The sequence below is a fragment of the Drosophila nasuta genome, chromosome 3, assembly GCF_023558535.2.
Source record: "Drosophila nasuta strain 15112-1781.00 chromosome 3, ASM2355853v1, whole genome shotgun sequence".
In the NCBI taxonomy this organism is placed as follows: domain Eukaryota; kingdom Metazoa; phylum Arthropoda; class Insecta; order Diptera; family Drosophilidae; genus Drosophila; species Drosophila nasuta.
Window position 1 is genome coordinate 16,452,741 of NC_083457.1, and position 24,869 is coordinate 16,477,609.

General features: G+C 36.8%; 4 protein-coding genes and 1 non-coding gene across 5 annotated transcripts; 2 read left to right on the top strand and 3 right to left on the bottom strand.

Moving 5' to 3' along the window:
* The first annotated feature begins 6,508 nt into the window (after window positions 1–6,508).
* On the top strand, window positions 6,509–7,022 carry LOC132790359 (uncharacterized). Its single transcript, XM_060798858.1, has one exon. It carries the CDS (start codon window positions 6,611–6,613, stop codon window positions 6,995–6,997), a length of 387 nt encoding a protein of 128 aa, XP_060654841.1. The 5' UTR covers window positions 6,509–6,610; the 3' UTR covers window positions 6,998–7,022.
* Window positions 7,023–12,007: 4,985 nt separating this feature from the next.
* On the top strand, window positions 12,008–12,657 carry LOC132793853 (uncharacterized). Its single transcript, XM_060803973.1, has 3 exons — window positions 12,008–12,183; window positions 12,239–12,364; window positions 12,434–12,657. The coding sequence occupies exons 1-3, from the start codon at window positions 12,165–12,167 to the stop codon at window positions 12,655–12,657; spliced, it is 369 nt and encodes a 122-aa protein (XP_060659956.1). The 5' UTR covers window positions 12,008–12,164.
* Window positions 12,658–14,985: 2,328 nt separating this feature from the next.
* On the bottom strand, window positions 14,986–15,057 carry Trnaa-ugc (transfer RNA alanine (anticodon UGC)). Its single transcript has one exon. It is a non-coding gene; the product is annotated as a tRNA-Ala (tRNA).
* A 4,659-nt stretch (window positions 15,058–19,716) lies between these two features.
* On the bottom strand, window positions 19,717–21,739 carry LOC132788812 (cytosol aminopeptidase). The gene has a single exon (XM_060796415.1). It carries the CDS (start codon window positions 21,636–21,638, stop codon window positions 19,983–19,985), a length of 1,656 nt encoding a protein of 551 aa, XP_060652398.1. The 5' UTR covers window positions 21,639–21,739; the 3' UTR covers window positions 19,717–19,982.
* Window positions 21,740–21,821: 82 nt separating this feature from the next.
* LOC132788810 (pre-mRNA-splicing factor syf1 homolog) lies at window positions 21,822–24,863 on the bottom strand. The gene is made up of 4 exons (XM_060796412.1): window positions 24,717–24,863; window positions 24,133–24,645; window positions 22,554–24,071; window positions 21,822–22,493 (listed from the first exon to the last, which is right to left on the bottom strand). The coding sequence occupies exons 1-4, from the start codon at window positions 24,759–24,761 to the stop codon at window positions 21,939–21,941; spliced, it is 2,631 nt and encodes an 876-aa protein (XP_060652395.1). The 5' UTR covers window positions 24,762–24,863; the 3' UTR covers window positions 21,822–21,938.
* Between the last annotated feature and the right edge of the window lie 6 nt (window positions 24,864–24,869).

Here is a 24,869-nt window from a genome sequence, read left to right on the forward strand (position 1 = left end):
TTACTGCTATTGCCCTTCTGATGGTTACAACGACCTGGCCTCATGGACCATGAAAATAAAACCGTGGCAAAACAAATAGAAATAAGGGAATATACATAACATACACATAAAAGAATAGAAGTCGGAATGCATTGACCAATCATTGTAAGTTCTTTGATACTGTTTACATCGTTCATAAAGTATTTCAACTATTGATGTATTCCTACTAATATCCATTTACGTAGTATTATCATACATACAATAGTTTTTACTTATTATGAAAAAATGTATAGATTACAAACAAACTATAAACGATTCTTAATAAATATTGAAATATTGATCAAATAAGTATATAATACAATCAATATTTAAACAATTTCAAATAAATTGTTTAACATACTGCAAAAGTGTCGTTTTAGAAACAAGTATCCAAACATGAGTTTGAAGATTTCTGAACCTTAAAAAAAACTAATTTAAGAAACAAGAACTCCAGATCAAAAATTCGTGAATTTTTTTATCAGACTAGTCCGTCTGACACACCTAGATCTCATACACATAAAGATAAGATAATAAAATCAACAACAAAATCTTGAATCAAGAGAATATGATGTCAAAATTGAACTCAGAAGGCTTATGCTTAAAGCAAGATCATTATTCAAGATTGCCGAAACTCAAGATTTTCATTTTCTTTCAAGAATGGAAAAATCTCAACCGTTTTAAAATTCATAGCTAACAGCAACAACACTCTAAATTAGATTCTAATTTTAAAAGAGGGAACTGCAACATTCGCATCACTTCTCTCTCCGCCTACGAATGTCAACCGTAATTATTATAATGCGATCAGAGGAATGATAACTCTTACATATTTTAAGAAAATTTTAATTTTGTTTAGGGCTCAAAACTATTACTATTACTTTCAATCTATAGGAAGCTTATATATAAGTCAGCATAATTATGTTAACTGGCGTTTTAATACGAACGTTATGTGATAGCCATTAGAGCCACGGGAAGGAAGAGAAGAAAAGATTAACTTATTTCTAGCATTTCTTCGAAGAACTAAAGTTGCCTGCAAACGTAGACTTGGAGGACCTTAAGCTATTTTCTAACTGTTGCTGAATAAGCGCAGTGAAACTGCCAAAAGTATTTAAAAGTACGTACTCAAGATCGCCTTCAAACACCAAGGGAATTGATCTCTGGGTTATTTGATCGAGCCTCCTGAATAAGTTAACCTTCACTTTAAGTAAAAAGTAAGTAATTCAATCTTAGAACACAGTAATTTTTTAACCTTGATATTCTAAGCCTTAACAGATAAATAATATGTGGAAACTAAAACCAAAAATTACCATAACTCCATTTATGCCCAAGAACAACCAAAGCATATCATAACCTTAATGGGAAAATAAAAATGAAAATCCATGAAAATCATGACAATTGCAGTCGCTTCCTGTTGTTTCAGATGTTGTTGTCCAGTCCAGGCTGTGGCCGCACACATAAATCGAGTGGCATTTTTGATTTTGATACCGCGGCTAATGAAATTTATCGCCTGTAATGGTTTATTGTGTGCGACGATTGTGGAAATCGTTTTTTTGTCTGCTCAGCTGAAGAAGCCAAAAAAATTTCCGAATGCCTAGCCATTCACTAGGAATGCAAATTCTTTTTTTTTGTTTTGAGTAGTAAATGGGAGGAAGGTTGCGTGTGGTCGGTCGGTTATGTAAATTATAGTGAGTTGCTATTGAAAGCCGCGTTGCAATAAATAAAATATCGAGACTGCTGCGCGGGTCGAGCAATTTTTGTAATTTAATGCGGTCGAAGAGTCAAATAGCAAACTCTTTCAACCGGACCTACACAATAGTTAACTTCGGCATATTTCAATGGATTACTTTAAATTGGGGCTTACTCGAATCGATTTTATTATCCACCATAAATTCATAAGTGAATATCTCCTACATAAAATAATATGGATACACACATATAAATACATTCAAATACTTTCTCCATTCTTTGGAAGTTCACTTCCTTATTATATAAGAAAATAAAATCTGCAACATTTTTATAACAAAGTATATGACCATTAATCTCATTTTCTAAATTGTCAATTGGTGTACTAATGCTAATGGATATTCTATGTTACTTCTAGAATTTGCTGCTGCTTTTATTAGTTTTATATGCAGCGAGATTGCAATTTTCCCCCCAACACTGATGGTAAAATATACATAATGTCTTACATGAGCATTGTATGTTAATATTATATATCAATGTAAGATATTTTTCGACATATTAGGCATCTAAAATTGTTCTTGCCTGTCTGTTTTATAGCTGCTGAGATCTCAGTGCTAATTTAGATAAACTTACAGATAAATGCTGATCAAGAAAATATATATATAGGTATATACTTTATAGGATCGGTAATGACTCCTTCTGTCTGTTACATACATTTCATTAAGTCAAAAATGACAAATAAGAATTAGATGCATTTAAGTAGTCAGAATTTTATAATATTAATAAAATTAAACATCTTCTTGAGTTAAAATATGTTATATTATATTACAACACTATTTTAGTAGTCTCTGCGATAACATCACAAAAATCAACTGCATTCTTTTCTGTATTTTTCATTTTTTTAAAACTAATTGTAATATTCAAATCAACCGAAAATGGAATACAAAGCTGGCTGAAGCTTTTCCGCATGCTACTGTTCTCAATAACTCAAATCCTGCATTTATGTAACTTTTTAACTTGAAAAACTACACAACACACGTCCAAGAACAGAGCACCTGGGTGACATTTTCGATTTACTTAAAAGAAGATGAAAAAGAACAATATTTAATGAAAGCAAAGGTAAGACAAGGCAAGGGGAGACACACAATAATATATATGTAGTTGTCTGTCGTCTTTATGTCAAAGACTTATAAGCTCATTTCTTGCCGCACACTTCACATTCAAATTACTGCACATTATGAGTATAATATTCTTCAGGTCTTAGCACGACGACACACATCCTTGTACTTACGACGAGCCAAGAACTTTTCTCTCATGACACGTTCGATGGGTTAGCGTAGCGTTCACGGATACGTTGACACATTATATAGGAGGATAGCGTTGACTTGACAGTTGATTAAGAAGACATCATTTTCGAATTTAAATACGAGTACGAAGATTTTAAGGTGTGTCTAAAGTAACAGTGGCTGATAAAAGTAAACAATTAATGGAAAACAAATTAATGTTAATTATTAATATGATTCTGTAAAAGGCATATATTCATTTTTCTGAAAGTAAAATATTATTCGTACAGCTATTGACTCTAGTATGCGTGAAAATTGTAAAGTTCGTATAACTACATACGTATGTATGTACTTTATAAATTCCATTGTTTATATTTGTTGCCGCTGTTCGTTAAACTAGAAAACTGAGAATCTCAGCGTGAACACCACGTAGCATAACTTTCGCGCACAACTGTACTTTTACACACAATTTCAAGTTATAATCAGGGCTCATTACTATACAAGACACGTTTTCAGATTTCGCGTGATTATGCGGACCGGCTCAGTCCAGGCAGCAAAGGATCTTAGTTCTAGCTCTTGAAAAGGCCTCTTACCAACCAAAGAGGAGGCGGGAGGATGGCAGGGAGAGGACGTGGCGCGCACACACAAAAACACAAAGTCAAAAAATTAAACTTGAAAATAACTTATAAGATACATTCTGTGTATCTTGCAGATTTAGTCAGAAAGAGTAGGTTACTGAAGATTCCCTCTACATAGCTACTATTCAGGCCCATGCCAAATGCTTAATGTTGTCATTTACAAGGCGCAGTTTAGCTGGTTTAGCTTGTTCGCAAGGTTCGCGATGAGACTAGGGTTGAGCTGGTTGCTGCGGTGCTCGGAGGATGGGGGATGGGGGACAAGTAAAAAGTTTGCGCCTTGGCGAAAAATATGCAAATTATAATGAAAAACTTGACACTTTGCATGCAAGAGAACAATGCGGAGGCGCAAAGTGGAGCGAGGGAAGCTCGCAAGTTAGGGCCATGCCTGATGGAAATCTGCGGCAGCGATTCACCCAGCCAAATGAAGCGTTCGCACTGCTTGCGCATTTTAATTAAGCAACCAGCCAAAATTCTCATTCGCACAAAACTTGGAATTGCCATTGATTTACCCGGTAGCCAAAGAGTGTAAGGGTCTAATCATTATGTTCTTTATATTAGTATATTAGTATATTAGTGTATTAGTATATTAGTATATTAGTATATTAGTATATTAGTATATTAGTATATTAGTATATTAGTATATTAGTATATTAGTATATTAGTATTTTAGTATATCAGTATATTAGTATACTGGAATATTGGTATATTAGTATATTAGTATTCTAGTATATTAGTATATTAATATAGTATTATATTAGTATATAAGTATATTAGTATATTAATAAGTTAGTATAAGAGTATATTTACATATTAGTATATTAGTATTGTATTTTATTAGTAAGTTAGTACATTAGTATATTAGTATACTACTATAAAAGTATATTACTATATTAATAAATTAGTATAATAATATATTTACATATTAGTATATTTTTATATTATTATTTTACTTTTATAAGTATTCAAAAATGTATAGCTAACATCTTTGAAAGTTGAGAGCTACATTTTCATAGCCACATAACCGAAGAAAAATGGATGTTATTTAAGAAAGCATTTTGCAAGTTTAATTCTATTATAATTAGAATAAATTACAGGTATTCCACAGTCAAGTCTACCCCACTTCATCTCCGTTATTTGTTTGTGTTATTATCTTTATCATTATCGCTGTCACTGCGAAACCACACAGCAAACTCAAATGCCAGGACAAAACTGAACTAGTGAAAACTGAAAAAGGCAAAAGGAATGAAAAGTTTACAATGTTAAGCCCCAAAAATTCCGCAATATTTGCATAAAGCACCTACATATAGTTAAAACTCCAGCAAAAGCTAAATGTTAGCGAACATTTTGATACTTTTGGGCCGAACAATGTAAGATTCATTATAACAGCATGTGTAGATACGGTAGATAATTCCCCTTTATATTAATAGTGCAAGTGTTAAGTCAAAATTTAATCTGAGGATTAATTCAGATATATTCCTGATAATAGAGCGCTTTCCATTCTGTTGTTCAATTGTTATTCTATTCTCGAAATGCACAGTTGTTCTTTCTTTAAATGGAATATGACTTTTTGAGTTCGCATCCGAATGGAACCAACAAATAATTTCACAAAACTTTCAACAGTTTTCTACCCATAACCGCTCGCTACACAATTTTACAAGTTATAGTGGAAAATTACTTCAATGAGAGGACTTCCGCAACTGTACGAGCGTAACCTTTTTTTGACACAACTGTTCTGAGGTCAGCTTTGGGGTACGGGTCTGAAGTTCAGACTCCCAACCAAAACAAAAGCAATTAGATGACATTGGCGTCGTTACCATTTGTTTTGCTCTGACTCAGATTCAGATTCAGATTGTGCGGGCGCCGCTTGTCGCACACTCAAAGATAAATTTAAAAGTTTACCAACGCGATTTTCTTTTGCCCAAACTATTCATTTACAAGCCACAGAGGTGTCGACACCATTGTTATAGAGACAATCGAAAGTGTATCGTGGCAGGCCCCAATGTGTGAGGGGGTATTAAAAGGCACTCAAGAGAACCAATATTTTATATTGTCAGCTTCAAGCTGCCGACATTTCGAGCATGGTCAAAAAAGGTGTAAATGTATATTAAGTTAAAGTCTTAGAATTTATTCAAATTAGAAATAAGCAAAATGGTTTTGGTTGTCAATATTCCTTGCAATCTATGATATATTTTTAAGCAAGTAGTTTACAGATATACCAAATAAGGCCTGCGGTATATTGTATTATATTTTGGTATATTGATTATGTATATTTTAAAGATAATACTGCAATCACATTGTTTTTCTCTTCTTTCTCACTTGTTATTTATTATTCTCGTAAATTAAAAATTCTAAAGTGAAGAAGCCGAATTAAAATTTATATTATCATAATTTATAATTGCAAACACACAAGAAATGTCAAAAACTACATGATTTGTGTATCTTTATATGCCCACAAACATTTTAGTGTTTGTATTATGCATTTTAATGTTAATAAATTGTGCCTCCAAATGGAATTATGATTGTTAAATACACCTGCACATTAAATTAGAACAAACAGCTTCTTAGATGATTCATTTCATTTGGCAGGTATAATAAAGTCGAACTCTCTCAACTGTAGCAATAACCATTCTCATCATTATTGATTTTAGTTTTTACAACTTTGATTTCTAGTTGGGAAGAGATGAATTCGAGTATGAGGAATTTAGCGCATGGACAATTGAACATTTAGCTAAGCAACCAATAAGTGGGACAGCAACTTCATCTTCAATTACTCGTGCCTAAGAAAACAACAATGCTTGTGAATTTGGAAGTAGGAATAAGTTTATTGACGAGAGTAGTTTGACTTTCAGTGCACTCATAACTTTGTTCTTTTGTTTTAATAAGGTAATAGGACATAACTTAGCAACAATTCGACTTTATGTTATATAGTTCAATATTCTTTTGGTTGTATCAAAATTATTACAGATAAATTATTTTTTTTTTTTTTGCAAAATGATGGCACGGGATATGAGAGGCTTGATTGGCAAGCTTGTGGTACAGTTCAAGGATCGCCAGTCAATGGGAACAGGAGCAACTCGACAATATTCAAAGAAAAACCAACCGACTTGTCCATGTCCAATTGGAGGTAAACCAAATCATAGCCATGATCCTCCCGCTTGCTATGAGCCAGAACGTTTGGAAACGAACGCGTTTAAAATTCCACCTTTTATTAAGCCGAAAATATTTAGACCCATTGATAAGAAGGAAATATTGGGCCCGAATGCTGGAAAGTGTGAATGCTACAAAAATCCCGAATATTTCTCGTATCATCGTTACTCGGTTTTTGATCTGAAAATTGCAACAAACGCTGTGAAAGCGTGCATTAAATGCTGTGAATAAAATGCCATATTATTGACACACTTAAGTATCAGTAAGTCCCTCGTATTATGACACTAATCGTATTAGATGGTCGTTAGTTAGGTGTTCTCAGGATACGCTGCTAGTTCTGCCTCTGCCTCTGCCGCTGCCTCTGCCTCTGCCGCTGTCGCTGTCGCTGCTATCGACATCAAATGCGATTTCCGCACAATGAGCCATTTGGCTCTCGCTTCGCTCTCCGCCTCCACCTCTCCCTCCACCCGCATCGACTCTTCTTGTTTCCGGCTTACGTGCACCATTTTTCGTCCAGGTGACATAATGACCCCACTTTGGACGTGCAGTGCTGACACGTAATTAGGGAGACTCGGCGAAAGGTGAGGTAGGAGGGGACGCGCTTTTTCGTCCTGGCAACTTTGTAATTTAGCAAATCGGTTTAGCTGGCGCCAAAGAATAGCACAGCCTCCTAAAAACACAGGCCGTGTGGCGCCAGACCAGATGGATTTATTAAATTTACAAACATTAGCTCCTTACACTTCAAAGTGGCAGTTACATGGCTAAATATGATACAAGTATTTAAGTGTCTGCAAGAAATAAAAAGTAGAAAGCATGATTATTACAAGACTTAATTTATAAATCACGGAATAATGGTGATGTATGCATTTTTATGGTTATCTTTATTAACAATGATTAATTTTTTTAAGTAATCATAATTATTTGCACAAAAATAAAAAAAATCGTAAATAAGTCTTTTAAAGTATGTATATTTAAAAAAAAATAAAAAATCATTGTTTTATATAAAAAATAATGATTATTTACCAAAATAAGAATTGCATTTATATACGTAATAAGTATAAAGGTCTATTAAATTTGTCAAAATGTATGTCCGACCATCCGAACACCAAAATCTCAGAGACAATTTTTTATACCCGCTACCCATAGGGTAGAAGGGTATTATAACTTTGTTATACCCGCTACCCATAGGGTAGAAGGGTATTATAACTTTGTGCCGGCAGGAAATGTATGTAACAGGTAGAAGGAGGCATCTCCGACCCTATAAAGTATATATATTCTTGATCAGCGTCAACAGCCGAGACGATCAAGCCATGTCCGTCTGTCCGTCTGTGTGTCTGTCCGTCCGTCCGTATGAAAACCTAGATCTTAGCGACTATAAGAGATAGAGCTATAATTTTTTTTCGACAGCATTTGTTATGTTTGCACGCAGATCAAGTTTGTTTGAAATTTTTGTCACGCCCACTTCCGCCCCCCGTAAATCAAAAAAATCGAATAACAAGCGTAATTGTAAAGCTAAAATTTTGGTATATACAATAATAAGTATAGTATTTATGATTCCTGAAAATTTAGTTGCAATCAGATAAAAATTGTCGAAGTTATTAAAGAAATACTTTTGAATGGGCAAAAACGCCTACTTACTAGGGGTCTAATTTGCTTTGGTCGACAATCTGGTATATTGTGCCGTCTATGGTATATTTTGAATGCGGTACTATATCGATATACCAAATATACCATTTGGTATATTTTTAGTGTTTTTAGTATATTTGGTATATTTTAATAATAATACCCCAAAATATATTTTTAGTATTTTTGTAGTATAGTTGGTATGTTTTGAGAAGAATACCGCAAAATATATTGCCTTTATTCAAAATGGGTAGCGGGTATCTCTTGTTTTTTTTTGACAACGCTTGTTATTGTGTCTATAAAAACCGAATAACAAGTGTAATTTTGAAGCTGGAGTTGCGTATGTACAGTAGTAATTAAAATTTTAATTATAATTATTTTATCTATTTATTATTTATTATTATTATTTATTTTATCCTGAAAATTTGCTTGCGATCAGATAAAAATTGTACAAGTTTTTTAAGAAAAAATGCTGTAAAGGCAAAAATCCATACTTTCTACGGGTCTTAGTTGCTTTGGCTGACAATTTGTACTCTATGGTAGATTTCGAGTTTATTACTACATTAATATACCGAATACAGCCTTTGGCATATTTTTAGTATTTTTTGCGGCACTATTAATTTGGTATATTTAAAAATTAGTACCACACTGTTGTGCTTTCATTCACAATTGGTAGCGGATATATCATAGTCATAGCACAATCGACTGTAGCCTTCTTACTTGTTATTACCATTTGTATCTTAATATTTTAATAGAAAAACTTTAAATTATAATCACTTTCTTTTTAAAGGCATTGACAACGAATATTAGACTTGAGAGCCAATCTGCAAAGTTATTTGATGCTTTCTTCACTCCCAAATTCTCTATTACTTCTAACGATTTTAATCGTATGCTAATTTTATGCAGGCCTCCGCACTATCCCTAAATGGAATAAACTTCTTTGTTTGCCAACTAGCTGTTAGTTATTGTTAACTACTTTTTCTTCTGCCCTAGGTTTGACTTGCGATAAACAAAAATCCCTTTTACCCACTCCAATACTAGTATATCAATACAACTCCTAACTCTGGTCGTGATATTTGCATTTTAGTGACATAATTTGTGGTAAGTGCGTAGTGTATTCGCAAATGAATGGAACCCATAGCAAACATGAGCAAAAAACATTTGCATAATTAATGAGTTGAATGGAATTCAGTTAGCTCTGTATACGAAATCCTTAAGTGGCATCACATCGGGATTAGTCGTGTTAGTCACAAGCCATATATTGTATATTGCTATCATAAGGGATTATTTCTAAGCTATGTTCGGGGATTAAGTAGATTCTCACCTTACCATTGTGCATTTCTTCAAGTCACTGAAAAGTATTACTAAAAATGTTCAGTCATTACTTAAAGCAAGGGCTATATTAAATTCTGAAGATTGGAGCCTGGTTTATAATACATTTCGTGCATCGATTGTTTCGGGATTGTGATGGAGCACAACTTGCTTTGTGCTAACGCAAAATACCTGACTAACGATAATTTCCGTAAGTATGTTTGTTGTTTTCTTCATTTTTTATTTTGACTTTGCCAAGGGTTAATGACCATTCATGTCAATAAAAATGATCAATCATTTTAATGGAATCGAAGCTGTGCCACATATAAAATGCCTCACTTCTGATAATGAACGAACGATGCTTTTGACTAGGGTAAGTGTGATAAGGTAGCTTGATGGATGTGAATAGAACAAGAACGAGAACGTAAACGAGAACATGAACGAGAATGTTACCCCAAGCGATTTCAATGCTCCAACTCATTGGCAATAATTTAGAAGCTAGTATTAAAGCACGTAGTTGGTCGACAGCTGCTGTGAAAGTTTTGCACAGAAGAAGAACAACAACAATTACATTTCCAAATAAGTTTTAATTGTTTTGAACAATTAAAAATGTAATTCAAAAAAATATTTACGTAAAGAGGGAGATGAGGGAAAAATTTTATTTTTATTCAATTTCGGCAACTGTTTGACTACGTGAGTATAATATGTGAGTGTGAGTGTGAGTGTGAGAGAACTCCCTGTTAGTATGCGAGAGTCTGTTGAGTGTATTTTGGCTGTCCAAATGCCGCTCCTGCTAAACAAATTAAATTAGACAACTTTTATTCATTCGTTTGACATTTTTATTTGTTTTCAAACTCATTTCGTGCAAGGCTACGACGAGCGGACAACTCGCAACAACCGGACAATTAACAACAAATACAATTTGCAGACTTTAGTTAAAAAATATTGCAACTGCTGTTATTTAATTGTTTGCCAGCCAACTCTTATCTACGAGTATTCCTCGGATCTCCTTCATTTCATCGTTCCCGCTCTCTATCTTTGAATATTTAATGAAATAACATTTGCATAAGAGGGAGTCCCTTATCCTTCTGCATTTTTTCTCCATTTATATACGTTTAACTTTTCCCAAAACTCATTTTCAATATCATAATGAGAAGATGCTTATCATTCACCATTATTTAAAGGCAAATAGACGAATGTCTATTTTTAATTACAATAAATTGATTTTCTTATTCATTTTGCAACAACACAATAATGTGTTGATAAAGTAGAAATGTTGCTAAAATATGAATCAAATTTGTTATACCTGTTACCCATAGGGTAGAAGGGTATTATACTTCTGTCATCCTGTAAAAATTAAGCAGGCAGAAGAAGGCATATCTGACCCCATAAAGTATATAAATTATTGATCAGCGCCAACAGCCAAAACGATATAGCCATGTCCGTTTTTGGTACATACAAAAATTTTTTTATATTCCTGAATTTGATTACGATCAGACAAAAATTGTATAAGTTATTTAAAAAATACCTTTGTATGGGCAAAACGCCAACTTACTACGAATCTTAGCTATTTAACTTAACAATTTGGTATGTTTTCCACTCTTTGATATATTTAGAATGTAGCCTTTGATATATTTTGTGTTTATATGTGCACATACTGTAAAACTTATTTTCTTTCTACCTAAATTATATTTTGTGTTATATTCAAAGAGATTATTTTATTTAGCTATAACATATTAAGTGGGAAAACATAATGTTTTTCAATGCCGACCCTTGAGGTAAGTTCAGTTTCAAATTTCTTCACAGGAAATATGATCTCCACGATTATCGAATAAATATAAGTAAAGGGTACGAGTACTATGTTAACTTTTAAAACTTAAATAGGAACTTAAAGAATTATTCGATTGATTGCCACACAAATAAAATCGCAGAAAAACAAGGCTTGTGTATTCAGAGACAAAAAACTACTAAAGAAATAATAAAATTAAAATCATTTGCACCACAGTAAAAAAAAATATACAGCAAAAAAGATGTTGCCCTCTGAAAAAATACAAAACTGAATGAGTAATCATATCTTAAAATGATAAGAAGATCGACTGTCGTACGATTGCAATGCGTTTCAAGATATCAGTTCGTCTCTGGCAGTGGCAAAAGCAGTTTTAAAATAATTAATATCTTCGATTATTGATTATTAATTAAGAAAATAGCATATCGAAAATGCCACAGCAATCATTTAAATTAATGCTAATGTTATTATTAATACTTTTTAGAAGCATGGATGTATTTTCTGAGTGTTGGTGAAGTGTGACGACTGAAAACAAAAGAACATGACTAATTTTTTGCTTTTTTAATAGTGCCGCAATGTTTTCATTTCACTTGGATCGGGCCATATGAGAACAAATCGAATCTGCCAAAAGAAAACTGCGAGTCAAGAGTCGGTGACTTTAATGGAATACCTTGTGAAATGCCGCTGGTAGCAACTAGTGAGTATCACCATAAAATATGCATTTCAAATAAAACAAACCTCGTATCTTTTAGCAAACGATACGGTGCCCGATGTGAAAGCTCTTTGGCAAAATAATACCCTGAATCGAGAGCATTATCTGTGTCAAATGTCACCCGGCTACTCTTGCGTTAAATACTCCTACATATTCAAAGGCGGCAGTAAGTTCAGTCTCCGCTTTAAATACAAGATTCCAACTCTGATAAATTTCTGTTTACTTTTGAATGTAGTCCAAAACATAACTTACATGTGCGCCAAGGTGAACAGCAGCAATGGCTGCTTCCGTCAAAGACATTCAACGGGCATGCAGGTGGAAGCTTGCGTCTGCACCTCCAAGGTGGGTCTCATACCCTGCAACGTTGGCTCAACACCAACAACAACAACAAGGAACCACATTTTAGGCTTGGCTCTCGCTTTTTACGGTGTTTTCAACATGTTTATTATTGTCAAATAAAAATGAAAATATTGTTTTTTTTTTTTTTGATCAATGTCTAGAAAGGGAAACAGGGACAGGAAGGTGTTGGCGAATGCAATTGCAATTTGTTTAGTTAACGTCAACAAAGAGTCATGTAGCTGAGTTTTTACATTGAAGTCTATATCTATATATTTCCTCTTTTGTTGTGTTCCACAACGTCGTCCAACTTTTGGCTGAGTAATATGACATTTCCGCGCTTTTGATTTTGACAAGTTTGTGCGAATTTATGGCAGTACTTTTTTATGCTGTATTTCACATCGTACACGAGCTTATAACGAGAGTAGCTATCGAATTGAATTAATGATCTAAAATTTTTATACACGGTATGTGACTACAGGAAGTGTATGTTACATGGTATATTTTGTGCTCTGTAGTATATTTTGAATGTGGTAGTATAGAGTATAGAGAAATATAGTAAGTATGCAACATACTATATTTTGAATGTAATAGTATATTAATATAGTATAGTATATATTAGTATACCCTCCAGTATATTTCAGTATATAGTATAATATTATAATAGTATTATATAATATAATATTATATACCGAATATACCATCCGACATTTTTTTCAGTATTTTTCGGTATACTTATTTAGTATCTTTCAGGAGTATTTGTATAATACCGCAATGTAATAGTATAATAGTATATACAAAATATACCGTTCAGTATATTTTAGTATTTTTTCGGAACTTTATTTTAGTATCTTCAAGGAATTATACCACAAAGTTTTATATTTTATTGAAAGTGAAAAAGCTATCCATTTCTTACTTGCTAACAATGTATGAATAATATAGTATATAAATAGTATGCCCCTAAAAGCATTTCTAAATCTTTATCAATGCGAATTGTACAATTCTTTTATCAGACTTTAAATTCGTTGTCTGTCTGGCATTCGCGTGAATCGAGTTGCCAATGCCAGACAACAGAAAAATCTCAACTCAATAATAACAATAAATAAACAGTAAATCAAACAAACCGTAAAATATTGTCACAGACAGCAGCAGCATAATAATAGGTTGCCAAACAGGCCAGAGGGAGCGTGGGGCGAGGGGCGAGGGGCAGGGAAACAGATAGCTGGCAAACGTGGCCAAAAAGCAAACAATGCACCCGATAAACTGAAAGTGATGGGGCTATGGCTATGGCTCTGGCTCTGTTTCTGTTTCTGGCTGTGTATGAGCAACGAATGCATTGAACAATTAAAAAGTTGGTTCGGAAGCCCCCCGGTGGGAGGCTGGAGCAGAGGGGGGTAGGGTAAATTGAATGTGCGAGATTGGTAATGTCCAACGTCCATTAGCCGGCCCAGTGCATTCAAATAAACTAATTTTAATTCCTCGCTCTGCGGCTAGGTCACGCAAAGCAGCTCAATTGTGAGTCCAATTGGTATTGAGTGATGAGAGGTGTGGGGCGATACTGACAGTCAGACAGACAATTCAACGATTGTGTGTTTATATTCATATTTATTTAATTGTAAAACAATATTTAATATTATTATTTACTCTTGAATGTAAACCAACTCATTGCCAACTTGTGCCATTTTGAGGGACAATATTAACGCACACATTGCAAACGATTTTATACCCTATTTAATTGAGAAGCATATAATAAGGTAGCATTATAGCTCTTTACTGGTTAATGCCGTTTATCTCAATTACTTCACTGTCATACATTATTTTAAAATATTGGCCATTGTTCGTTGCCAAAACTTCTGATTCGGTAGTATTAACATAAATAAAATCATGTTCAAATTAAGACCAGAAAATGTATTCGTAAATCAAGATCAAGATAAATAAAAATAATAATAGATTTGCTGTTTGAAATGTAAGAATATATTTTAATTTCAAGATAGCAAAAAAGTCAAAATTAAAATAAAAATTCGAAATCAACAAATCCGAAGGGAAGTACAACATAAGCTTTGTGTAGATTGATTAGTTTTAAGATGTTTGCGTTGAGCTCATGCTCGATATTTTTAATTAAATGGCATACTTTAAAAAAAAAAGCAAATTTATCGATTTCAATAGCTTTTTTAGATTCATCTTGTTTCAATAAAAAATTTTTAAGATCTCCATAGGAGGTTCTCAATCTCAGGGTTTTTCTTTTCTACTAGTTTTTAGAACGTTATACTCTCTCTCTATCAGTGTAAAAAAAAACGTAATACTCAAATAATAGTAACTTCCCAATTTTGCGGAACTTTACCGGCATTATTATGAATAATGATTAAAGATTTATTTAATTATTATTTATTTTTGATTTATATTATAAAATAATGTATTTACAAGCGCTAACTGCTTTGGCAAAAATTGAGATGGAGATGCCGGGGATTGAACCCGGGGCCTCTCACATGCAAAGCGAGCGCTCTACCACTGAGCTACATCCCCAATGTTGGCTCTCATTTTTGTATATATCGTTTTGTAAAGAATTTTTTAATATTATATTACACCTGGCCCTCGCTTAACTTGGACTCTTTTAGCACGGACTCGGTCTTACACGGTTACAAATTTGCTCCCATCCCCCTTTTAACACGCTAAAAACCTCGTTCTTACACGATTTTTTGATAAGGAGCCATCAAAATGAGAAAAGGCTATAAATACCACCAAATGCATTTCAAACTTGTTATGAATAGAAACATATGATCTCCTTACTTTTTAACATTTTTAAATTTCTATAAAGATTTTAAATTATTATATGAAGCAACTTTTTTAACTAAATACCAGCTTTTAGTTTTGAAAATATGAACGTTATGCATTTATTAAAGGCATATGCATAATAACTTTTGGTTAATTTTGAACATATGTATGAAACTTTAATAAAAACATACCAAATTTAAATAATAAAAAAATTTTGTTGCTTCCAATTTTGAATTTTGCGAACGAAACTCCTTATTTTGTACTGAATCCATGTTTCGCTTAATACGATTTCGCTTAACACGAAGATTTCTAGGAACGTAACCCCCGTGTTAAGCGAGGGCCAGGTGTATATTCAATATTAGGTTCTTCATTATATGCAGGCCGTATAACACAAAGAAACATATTTCGGATTATTCTAGTTCAACTGATAATACATTTTATTATAAATATAATTTATAAATTGTTAAAAATGTGAAAAAATAATTCCAAGAAATAACACATACGCAATGTAGTACCATTTCAGAAAAAACAGAATCAACACTCAATAAATATTTCAACTTTAGAAACTCTGGACCTATGCTCTTTGCACAGTTTTCAATTTCGATATAAATTTCTCTAGTAATTATAGCCAGTCAATTCACAGATTGCAATATATGAAGCTTTGACACACTGACAGTCACTAATGGAGATAATTGTAGTGCATTTTTTTGCAACCTACAAGTTAATTGAAAATTCCTGAAGAATCTACATTAAATGTTAGATATGTATGTGCATCTTTGTTTAAATTATATTTACACACACCCATGCTTATGTAAACATCCTTCCAGGTCAAGTCCACATTTACAGTGCGAAAGTAAAACAAATTCGTTATGGGACATGACTAGAGCTTCAAATATTGGACATGTTTCTTCCGGCTATTTGATTTGCATGTTCGTAGACAATATTATTTGCATATGCATATATATATTTGTGTATTTACAGTTCGAACCATTCATGCAGACCACGCGTAGTAGGTGTCATTATATTGATATGAATATATTTTATATGTCTGCGATTTGTGCACATGCTGAACATTCTTCTACAATAATAAATAAATAACGCAAAAGTAAATAAATGATATTAGTGTTCAAGGTAAAGTTATAGTGAAAACAATTCGACGTACAAATATCGTTTAATTTCCACAACAACAATGAACCAATTATTCAATTAGTTTTTTTAATGAGCTCCCGTTTATATTTATACGTAAAACATTTATTCACCGCATGTTCCATTATTCGTTAGCTGCATTTGCTCTACTTTTTTTTGAATTGAACTAAATATGCCCGAATGCTTCTTGCATTTGTTGTGACAACGAGCGAAACGAGAAAAACCACAACGAATTTAGCATGACGCTTGACCGGATTGGACAAGAGGGCGCCAATAAAGCTGGAGCTGGAGATGGAGCTGGAGCTGAAACTATCTGACTTGTCTGCATTTGGATGCAGAGCACCGCATCTACAATTTAAAATAAAATGGCGCTCGCTAACCACTGAAGTGTGACAGTCAAAACACACAACAACAACAAAAAAACGTATAGAAAAGAATGCGCCAAAAATTAAGCATACGTCGCGTGGGCGACTGCCGGATAAAAAGAATTCGTTCGGTATTCAATCGCAAAAGCATTGTGTGGCTGTGGCTGGGGATGTGGATGAATATGAAGGTGAATGTGAATGTGAATGTGAATAAACTCGCACACACACATGCATAGACATAGACAGATGTGTGCGCTTTTTTGGGTGTATATATGTATTAGCAACAATGCGAAGCAAAATGCAAATGAAACCCACCGCAGCGCGTCTGCCATTAATTGGCAATTTATAGCAGAACCTAGCCAAACCACAGCACAGGCGCGTCCCAGCCCATGGATAGCATCGCATCCCATCGCATCGCATCACTTCGCATCGCATCGCATTGCCTTTCCCATTTTCACGTGTGCGCTCAAGTGTAAATTATCATTTCCAGCAACTGTGTTTTTTTTCTATACACAGTCGGAAAACAAGGCAAGACGCAATGCTATAAAAATGTTCATAGAAAGCGACATCGAAAAACCCAAAAGCCAAAAAAAAAAAAAAAATTTAATAAAAACAGTCGCCAAACTTTAGCCAGCAGCTATCCGACCGCAGAAAGAGATTCCCCCGCGTTTGTCCTACAGACAAATAATGATAGCAAGATAGAGAGATAGACCAGGGGGAAAGACAAAGTGATTGAGCGAGCAGAATTGTGAAATTCTGATGGATACAAGCGTATACTCTATGCAATTAATTCATCGCTAAGAAAAACGCATTTTACTATTACAGTTAAATTGTTTTAGATTTAGTTAAATTAATATGTTTTCCCCTTAAATTACACTTCGAAAACGAATATTAAACATAAATCATAAAAAATTGAAATTATTATAACAGATATAGAATAAAATTAGGTATAAATAAATAATATAAGAACGCAACTTTGTCAATATCTGCATAATCCCGAATTTATTTCATTTTATTAGTGCCAGAAAGATTTAATTTGAGTATAGGATTTTTTTTATTACATAGTTTTATTAGCATTTAATATTATATATTCATTTTAACATAATAATGTATTTTATTTATAATTACTTAAGAAGTACTTGTCACCGAATCGAACAGCATTTGAACCCAGGACCACACGAAGAATGACCAAAAACTCTAACAAGTAGATTCAACTTTTATAGAAATGTATTCTTTGTCCATTTAATCTAAAAGGCGTACATCAAATTACGGGCTTAAATTAAGTCTAAAATTCTTAATTTTTTAAGTCTATTTTTTTTTTGTAAAAAATTAGGAAATTATTATGAATTGAATGGTATTATGAAAGAATATTTTGTCTTACTATCGCAACAATTTTAAAGCATTATTCGGTTAGAGGTACATAGCGTACAAAAATAAATAAATAAATATATAAAAAGATTCAACTGTTATGACTAAGTGATGCAACCCGTGGAGAGAGTATAAAAATCATAAGCCGCAATTTATCGCATTTTGCTGTGGTCGGCATTAGCAACGCTGAATTTTATCACAATTGCTATTCTTTCTAGACCCGTCAAAGGATTTTTTGGGTGGAAGCCAAACCCAAAAGGTGGTTCAAAGTCGTCTCTGCAAATAGTCGTTTGCAACTGGACAACGAACGTGACGTACTTTAAATTTACAATCATAATTCTCACTGATTTCTGCTTTGTGTAGTCGTTGCTAATGATTAACACTTTGCTGAATATGCGATGCGCAAAAAGAATCTCAACTTCTGTTGGTCGTTTCACTTTACCACTGCCAAATCTGTTGGCATTCCAATAAGGTTTTTAAAGAGCACCGAAACCCCAAAAAATGTTTTATATTCTTGAGGCCTGATTGCTCATTAGTAAATTCATTTGGCTGCACTCCAGCACGAGCCCTCAGCTAGAAGCTTCACCCCTAATATGTCCCAAACAGATAACTCGAGAGTGCTAAGGGCTAACAAAAATTAACTGAAAGCGTACACTAATGAATACTCTATAATCCGCAAATTAGTCTTCTTTCGATAATTAATTTTAATCGCAAAGTATAGAAATAACTTTTGTAAAAAGAATCAATTTTATGGCAAGGCTTTGGCAGAGTATTCTTAGTATCAGCGAATCGGATAATTGGAAAAATGATTCAAAATTATAATTTTGTGGCCTAATGACTTGTGCACATTCTCGTGGTGTTGAGGGGATTCTTGGGACGCACACAAATCTGGAGTGTGTGCTTCTCTCTCTCTCTCTCACCGTCTCTCTCTTGGCTGCCAATTTGGCGAAGTTGAGCACAAAATGTTTGCTTAATTGTCAAAATTTATGTTGGCACTGCAAGGGTGAAACTATTTAAGGGCTAGATCCAGCGAACCATCTGAGGGCAGGTTTGATGAAAGAAGGCAAGGAGGATGGGCATTAACCTAGTTAACCCATTAAAGCCGTGTCATAAATTCAAAGTCCGCAGCACAACAGATTCAGCAGCAAACCAACAACAAAAGCATGAACAAAAATGAACTGACATTATACTTTGTGGCTTTCAGTGACCAGGCTTGGCACCGTTTTTCAACTCATTAAAGCCAACTTTATGCAATTAGCCTAATAAGCCGCCCATAAGTAGACTACAAAAAAGCAAAGGACAAGAAAGGAAAGCCGTGTCCCCTTCTCTGTCCCCATCCCATCACCACTTCGATATTTAACATCACTTTTGGGCCCAACATTTACCATTTTTGCTCAATTAAACTAATTAAATAACATCTGAAATATGCGACATGCTTGATGAAGAGATGACCCAACTGATGATGAGTCCACTGAGCAGGTATAAAGAGACTTTCGGGTCTACAAATCCCTCTAGAGCGGGGAACAAGAAATTTCAGATATGCTTCACAATTTATTATTCTCTTTTTCTAGCATAAGTACGAATACACTCGGCAGATTTACTCCTTCACTTCACGTCCATTCTCTTAAAAGTTAATATCTTGCAAAATACCTTCTGCGCGTTCTTGAACAGTTTGAAATAACAAGTAGATTTTGAAGTTGCACTGCAATCAAATATGAAATATGAAATTCCCACACAAAACGATTAAAAACACTGAGAGCCAATTGTTTAAAAAGCAAATGATACGCCGAAAAGATTCTACTTGGTGTCCGGACAGGCCATCTGGTAGAGGAACTGAATGATGGTGCGTGTGGGACGTCCCGTCATACGATCCTGGAGTAAATATGGCAACGGATTGTATCGCGTCATCATGCCAACGTTGCGGATGTCCAGATGAGCCCAGTCGACGCATGGGACCAGCTCGTGCAGCACGGCAGCTGCTATGCAACTGGAGGCAGGACCACGGCCACGATTGCTAATGTCAAATGTTTTGTTCGGTGTGACCAGCTGCTTGAAGTAATTCCAGAGGGGCAAGCGCCAGACGCGATCGCCGGTCAAGCTGCCGGCCTTCTCGAACTGCTTGTAAACGAAATTTGAATTGCTAAAAATGCCCGCCGCACTGCCTCCAAGACCACAACAGACGCCATATCCCAGTGTGGCAATGTCCACCACCAGACGGGGCTTGAAATTGCTCTGTGCATACAACAGGGGATCCGCCATGACCACCGCTCCCGCCTTGCTAACGTCCACGATGCCCAGGGTCTTGCCATTCATCAGGGTGACCACGTCGCCCGGCTTCACCGCCATGCCCGATGGCATGTTCTCGCAAAGCGGCAGCACAGCGCTCACGTTGAGGGGCAAGGACAGGGCAGCCGCTGCCCGAATCGTTGCCACAGCGGCAGCAGCGCCCGCCATGCAGCCGCGATACATGTGCATGCAATCCTTGGGACGCAGACAAAGTCCTCCGCTGTTGTAGGTCAGTCCCTTGCCCAGCAGCAGGATGGGCTTATCCTCGGGCGCCGTTCCGCAATAGGTGATCTCCAGCACGACTGGCGGCTCACAGCTGCCCTTGGCGACCATGAGGAATGAGTTGAGGCGATTCTCCTCGATCCAGTCCATGGAACGTATCTCGACGCTAACTCCGCAGGGACACAACGCATCCACAGTGGATTGTGCGAAAATCGTAGGTGTCATTTGGTTGGCCGGTGAATCGCACAGACGTCGGGCCAAATTCTGCGACTCGGCTTTGAAGAGACCCCGCGTCCAGGCATCAACCTCTGGCGAATCGTAGAGCTCCAGCTTGGGTATGTGTGTGCGATCCTGCTTGCGGCGATTGCTGTTGTATCGCCAAATGGCCAGGGCGCTGCCCTCAGCCGCCTGCTCTGGGTATTCCATGGAGTCGACAAACACATCGGTGACTCCCTGCATTTGCAGAGCACGCGCTCCGACTCCAGCGGCCACACGAGCATTCTCCATGCCCTCGTCAATCACCTCGAGGTCATTGAATCCCGCACCCTCCTGTCCCAGGCCAACGACAGCAACTGCACTGAACTCGGCGTCCACATTCATAAAGACGAGTCCCTTGCCGAGGTCGCCCCTCATGCCCGTCTCCCTTATCAGCTCCGATATCTTGCCCTGGGCACGATCGTCGAACTTCTCCCCGCTGGAAGTGAGCTTTGCCTCCTTGTCACCCTCCTTGGAATAAACGCCCACAACAACGCCCTTGACCACACTTCCTTCCTCGCATTTGATGGCATAATGACGCACTTGCCGATCGCCTGTCGTGCTATAAGTTGGCAATAGACGCCCAAAAGATCGCCTTGTCGCCCCAGCTTGGGAGAACGCTCTCAAGCATTGCACTCCCTTGTAGATCCTTTTGCTCTTGTTCAGCGCATTTGCAATGTAGTTGGCCATTATCTCGGTTATTTTGTAAGAGCTTTTTTCGTAATTACTGTTTCGAAATTCGTCTGAATGTATTTGTAATGTGAATGTGAATGTGAAATGTGTTTTTATCTTTGCTGTGTTTAATCTGAGTGCCAAGTCTAAAGCAGCGCCTGCTAGAAATAATGCTTTCCTTTTTTTAATATAGCTGCCAAATTGTCAGCTTTCAGATTTATTTTTTCAGAGACACTCATTGTAGAAGTAATATAAAATATTGCCAATTAAATCGTGTTTCAAATAATAATGTTAGAAAAAAGTTTGATGTTATTTTTGTTATTCCTCATCCGAATCCTCACGATTTTTGGGCTTAAGCCCACCAAAGACTTTAGCAGGAATAGTTTTTTGCTCGAATCGCAGCTTCTTCATTGCGAGACCGTCCTCATCGGCTTTTGTGACTGCTGCTCCATTTGACGTTTCCTCATTTTCTGCGTTTTCCTCGTCCTCATCCTCTTCATCGCTGTCGCCAATATCGATCTCGTCGGGATTAACAACAGTGTTATGCTTATCCTTGACACCGCCTTGCGTCTCTCCACGCACAAACATAATATTCGAAGCAGCTCTCTCTGGTTGACTTTGCTTTGCCTCAGCCGCCGCTTGCCTCGCCTTCTCCTCCAGCTGACGCATAGCATCGGCACCAGCCCCAGCATCAGCAGCGGCAGTGCCTTTGTTGAGGAATTGGGCAGCCATCATATTGACCTGGGTATTGTAGGTTGCCTGCACGGATCTCTTAATGCGCAGCATCTCTCGCATTGTGTCCTCGTTGCCGTGGCGCACTTCAAATTCCTTCCATGTCTGCCAGAAATCGGCGGTTATTCGAGGATCACAAACCTTTCGAACAGAAAAGAATATTAGTTAAGCTAAATATGTTTGCTCAAATCTTATTCTTACCTGCGAACAATGCGCATAGATTGCTCTGGCACGATCCACTTCGCCCAGTTTGGTCTCCAACTCGGAAAACTTAACACACATGTGTCGCATGTGCTGTTCTGGCAACGCTTCAATAGCTTTCTCATAGATTTCACGTGTACGCGGAAGACCATAAATCTCGGCTGCTTTTTTAATGAAAATGTTGTACATATCAAACATTTCCTCAACCTTCACGGCGCTAGTGGCGCGATCATAAACAGCCATGGCATGTCGCGCCAGTCCGTGTTCTTCCTCGAGCTTGGCATACAGCAAATAGAAGTATTTGGCATGCTCTGGCGGACATTGGTCCAGACACTGCTCAAACAGATCACGTGCACGCTCCAATTTGGTGCCGCCGTAACGTTCCAAGAACTTCGATAGATACGAGTTCCAAATGTCATAGACATTTGGCCATTTGAACAACGCGATGCCCTTTTCGTAGGCACGATAGGCTTCCTCGTAGTAATTGTGCTCTTCCAAAAACAAGCCATAATTGATGATGATTTGCGGTGTACAAATCTTAAGGTCAATGATGCGTTCGTAGACTGCTTTACATGTTTTAAACGTGCCAAAAGACTCCTCGAGATCGGCGTACATTGACCACACTTTTAGTGATTTATATAGACGTGTTTGCACCGTTTCCGTATCGTCATGATATGCCACCTTCCGCTTTGGCACGGCTGTGGCACGATGCATCAACTTGAGTGCCTCTTCGAACTGCTGTTGGCGCAGCTCAAACTCGGCCCATTCGCACCACACTGCCGCCAAGTGCTCGACCTTGACAAACTCCACTTGAGTTGCACGCTCAAATACAACACGAGCATCTTCCAACTGGCCGTTGGTCTCGTAGAACTTGGCGAACTCCACCCACAAAGTGTGCAGCTGACCCACCGCCTGCTTCGGCTGGACAGTCTGCACGGCCTCAGTGTAAGTGTTGATAATTTCCTCTGGTTTGTCCTCGTTCAATTTAACACGCTTGTGCCACTCGTGCACGTTGTGCGGATTCTGACGAAGCAATACGCTGTTGAGGAGCAGTAATCGACGCTCCATGAGGTATTCAAAGCGAGACAGGCGGAGCTCCACATCAATGTCATCCTCTTCGTTCGCATCCGCATCATTGGCTACTTGTTCCATGCGCTTATTCAACGACAGCTCTTCAAACTGCGCGTACTCATCGAAAACTTGGGTAAAATCTCGCACTGTAGTCACAGTTTGAATAGCTTCCTCGTATATGTCGCGAGCCCGATCGAATAAACCAGAGCGCACATAATAGTCAGCCAAGGAGTTCCAAAGATGCCCCAACTGATCTGTGTAGCGTCGCAAGCCACCACGAATGATCGAATCCACATTGAGTGAATGCACCTTATGTGGATGCTTCGATATTAGATCGCAGAGTTCGTTCCATAGCTGATGATTTGATTTGCCGTGCTTCGATACAAAGTGCTCATTATCCACAATGTGCGCTAACTGCTGAGCTGCCTCATCCAGACGACCTGCCTCCTACAATTACCAATAGTAAAACATTAGATTTACATACAATGTATGAATATTGCATTCCTACCTGCAAGTACGCAACGTATTCTTCGGCATCTTCAGGGAACAGTTTCAAATAGCGTCTGAAAACGCGCAGCGCGGTCTCGGGCATCTCGTACTGCTGCACAAACTTCAGATACAAAGGCCAAATCCGGCCATGCTGCGTTATGGGCAACGCACGCAATGCGCGATCAAAGACGTGCCTCGTACGCGTTATGCGGCACTGCGAACTCATGAATGTACCGTAGTCCATCCATATGCGTGGCATCTTGTGCATGAACACCAAAGCCCGCTCGAACGTGTTGTTCACCTGCTCGTACATGGGATCCGTGGGAATTCTACCCCTCACTTGCTTCCTGCGTGTACGCAAGTAGTTGTACCAGATCTTATAGCTACCTGGCAGCTCCTTAAGAGCACGCTCGTAGACCAGATTCACTCCATGGTTGGCTGCCTTAGCCTTGTGGTCGATGTAGCGAAGCCAATGCTTTACTGAATATGCATTTCGAAGAATTTCTTCCTCATACGGCACATCCTCCTCATCCTGTGTGTGTGTAAATACATAAGTATGGAATTAGATAATCAAATACGTATAAGTGCTGACGGCATACTTACAAATTTAAGCTCAACATGCAGCGCCGATGTTGTATTTTCAACCATTTTTCTGTTTGTTTTCCAATAATATAAAAACAACAAAATAAACGCCGCAAAAACGTTTGCAAGCGCGATTGCAGTCAGCTGTTGAGGGCTGGCAAACCAGATTCCGCA

What these genes read in the sequence shown, in the direction of transcription:
- LOC132790359 (XM_060798858.1), top strand. Translation starts at nt 6,611, where the DNA reads ATGATGGCACGGGATATGAGAGGCTTGATTGGCAAGCTTGTGGTACAG.
- LOC132793853 (XM_060803973.1), top strand. An exon ending in CTACATATTCAAAGGCGGCA is followed by an intron (nt 12,365 to 12,433) that starts GTAAGTTCAGTC and finishes TTTTGAATGTAG; the next exon opens with TCCAAAACATAACTTACATG.
- LOC132788812 (XM_060796415.1), bottom strand. Translation starts at nt 21,638, where the DNA reads ATGGCCAACTACATTGCAAATGCGCTGAACAAGAGCAAAAGGATCTAC.
- LOC132788810 (XM_060796412.1), bottom strand. Translation starts at nt 24,761, where the DNA reads ATGGTTGAAAATACAACATCGGCGCTGCATGTTGAGCTTAAATTT. An exon ending in AATACGTTGCGTACTTGCAG is followed by an intron (nt 24,072 to 24,132) that starts GTAGGAATGCAA and finishes TGGTAATTGTAG; the next exon opens with GAGGCAGGTCGTCTGGATGA. An exon ending in TCTATGCGCATTGTTCGCAG is followed by an intron (nt 22,494 to 22,553) that starts GTAAGAATAAGA and finishes TCTGTTCGAAAG; the next exon opens with GTTTGTGATCCTCGAATAAC.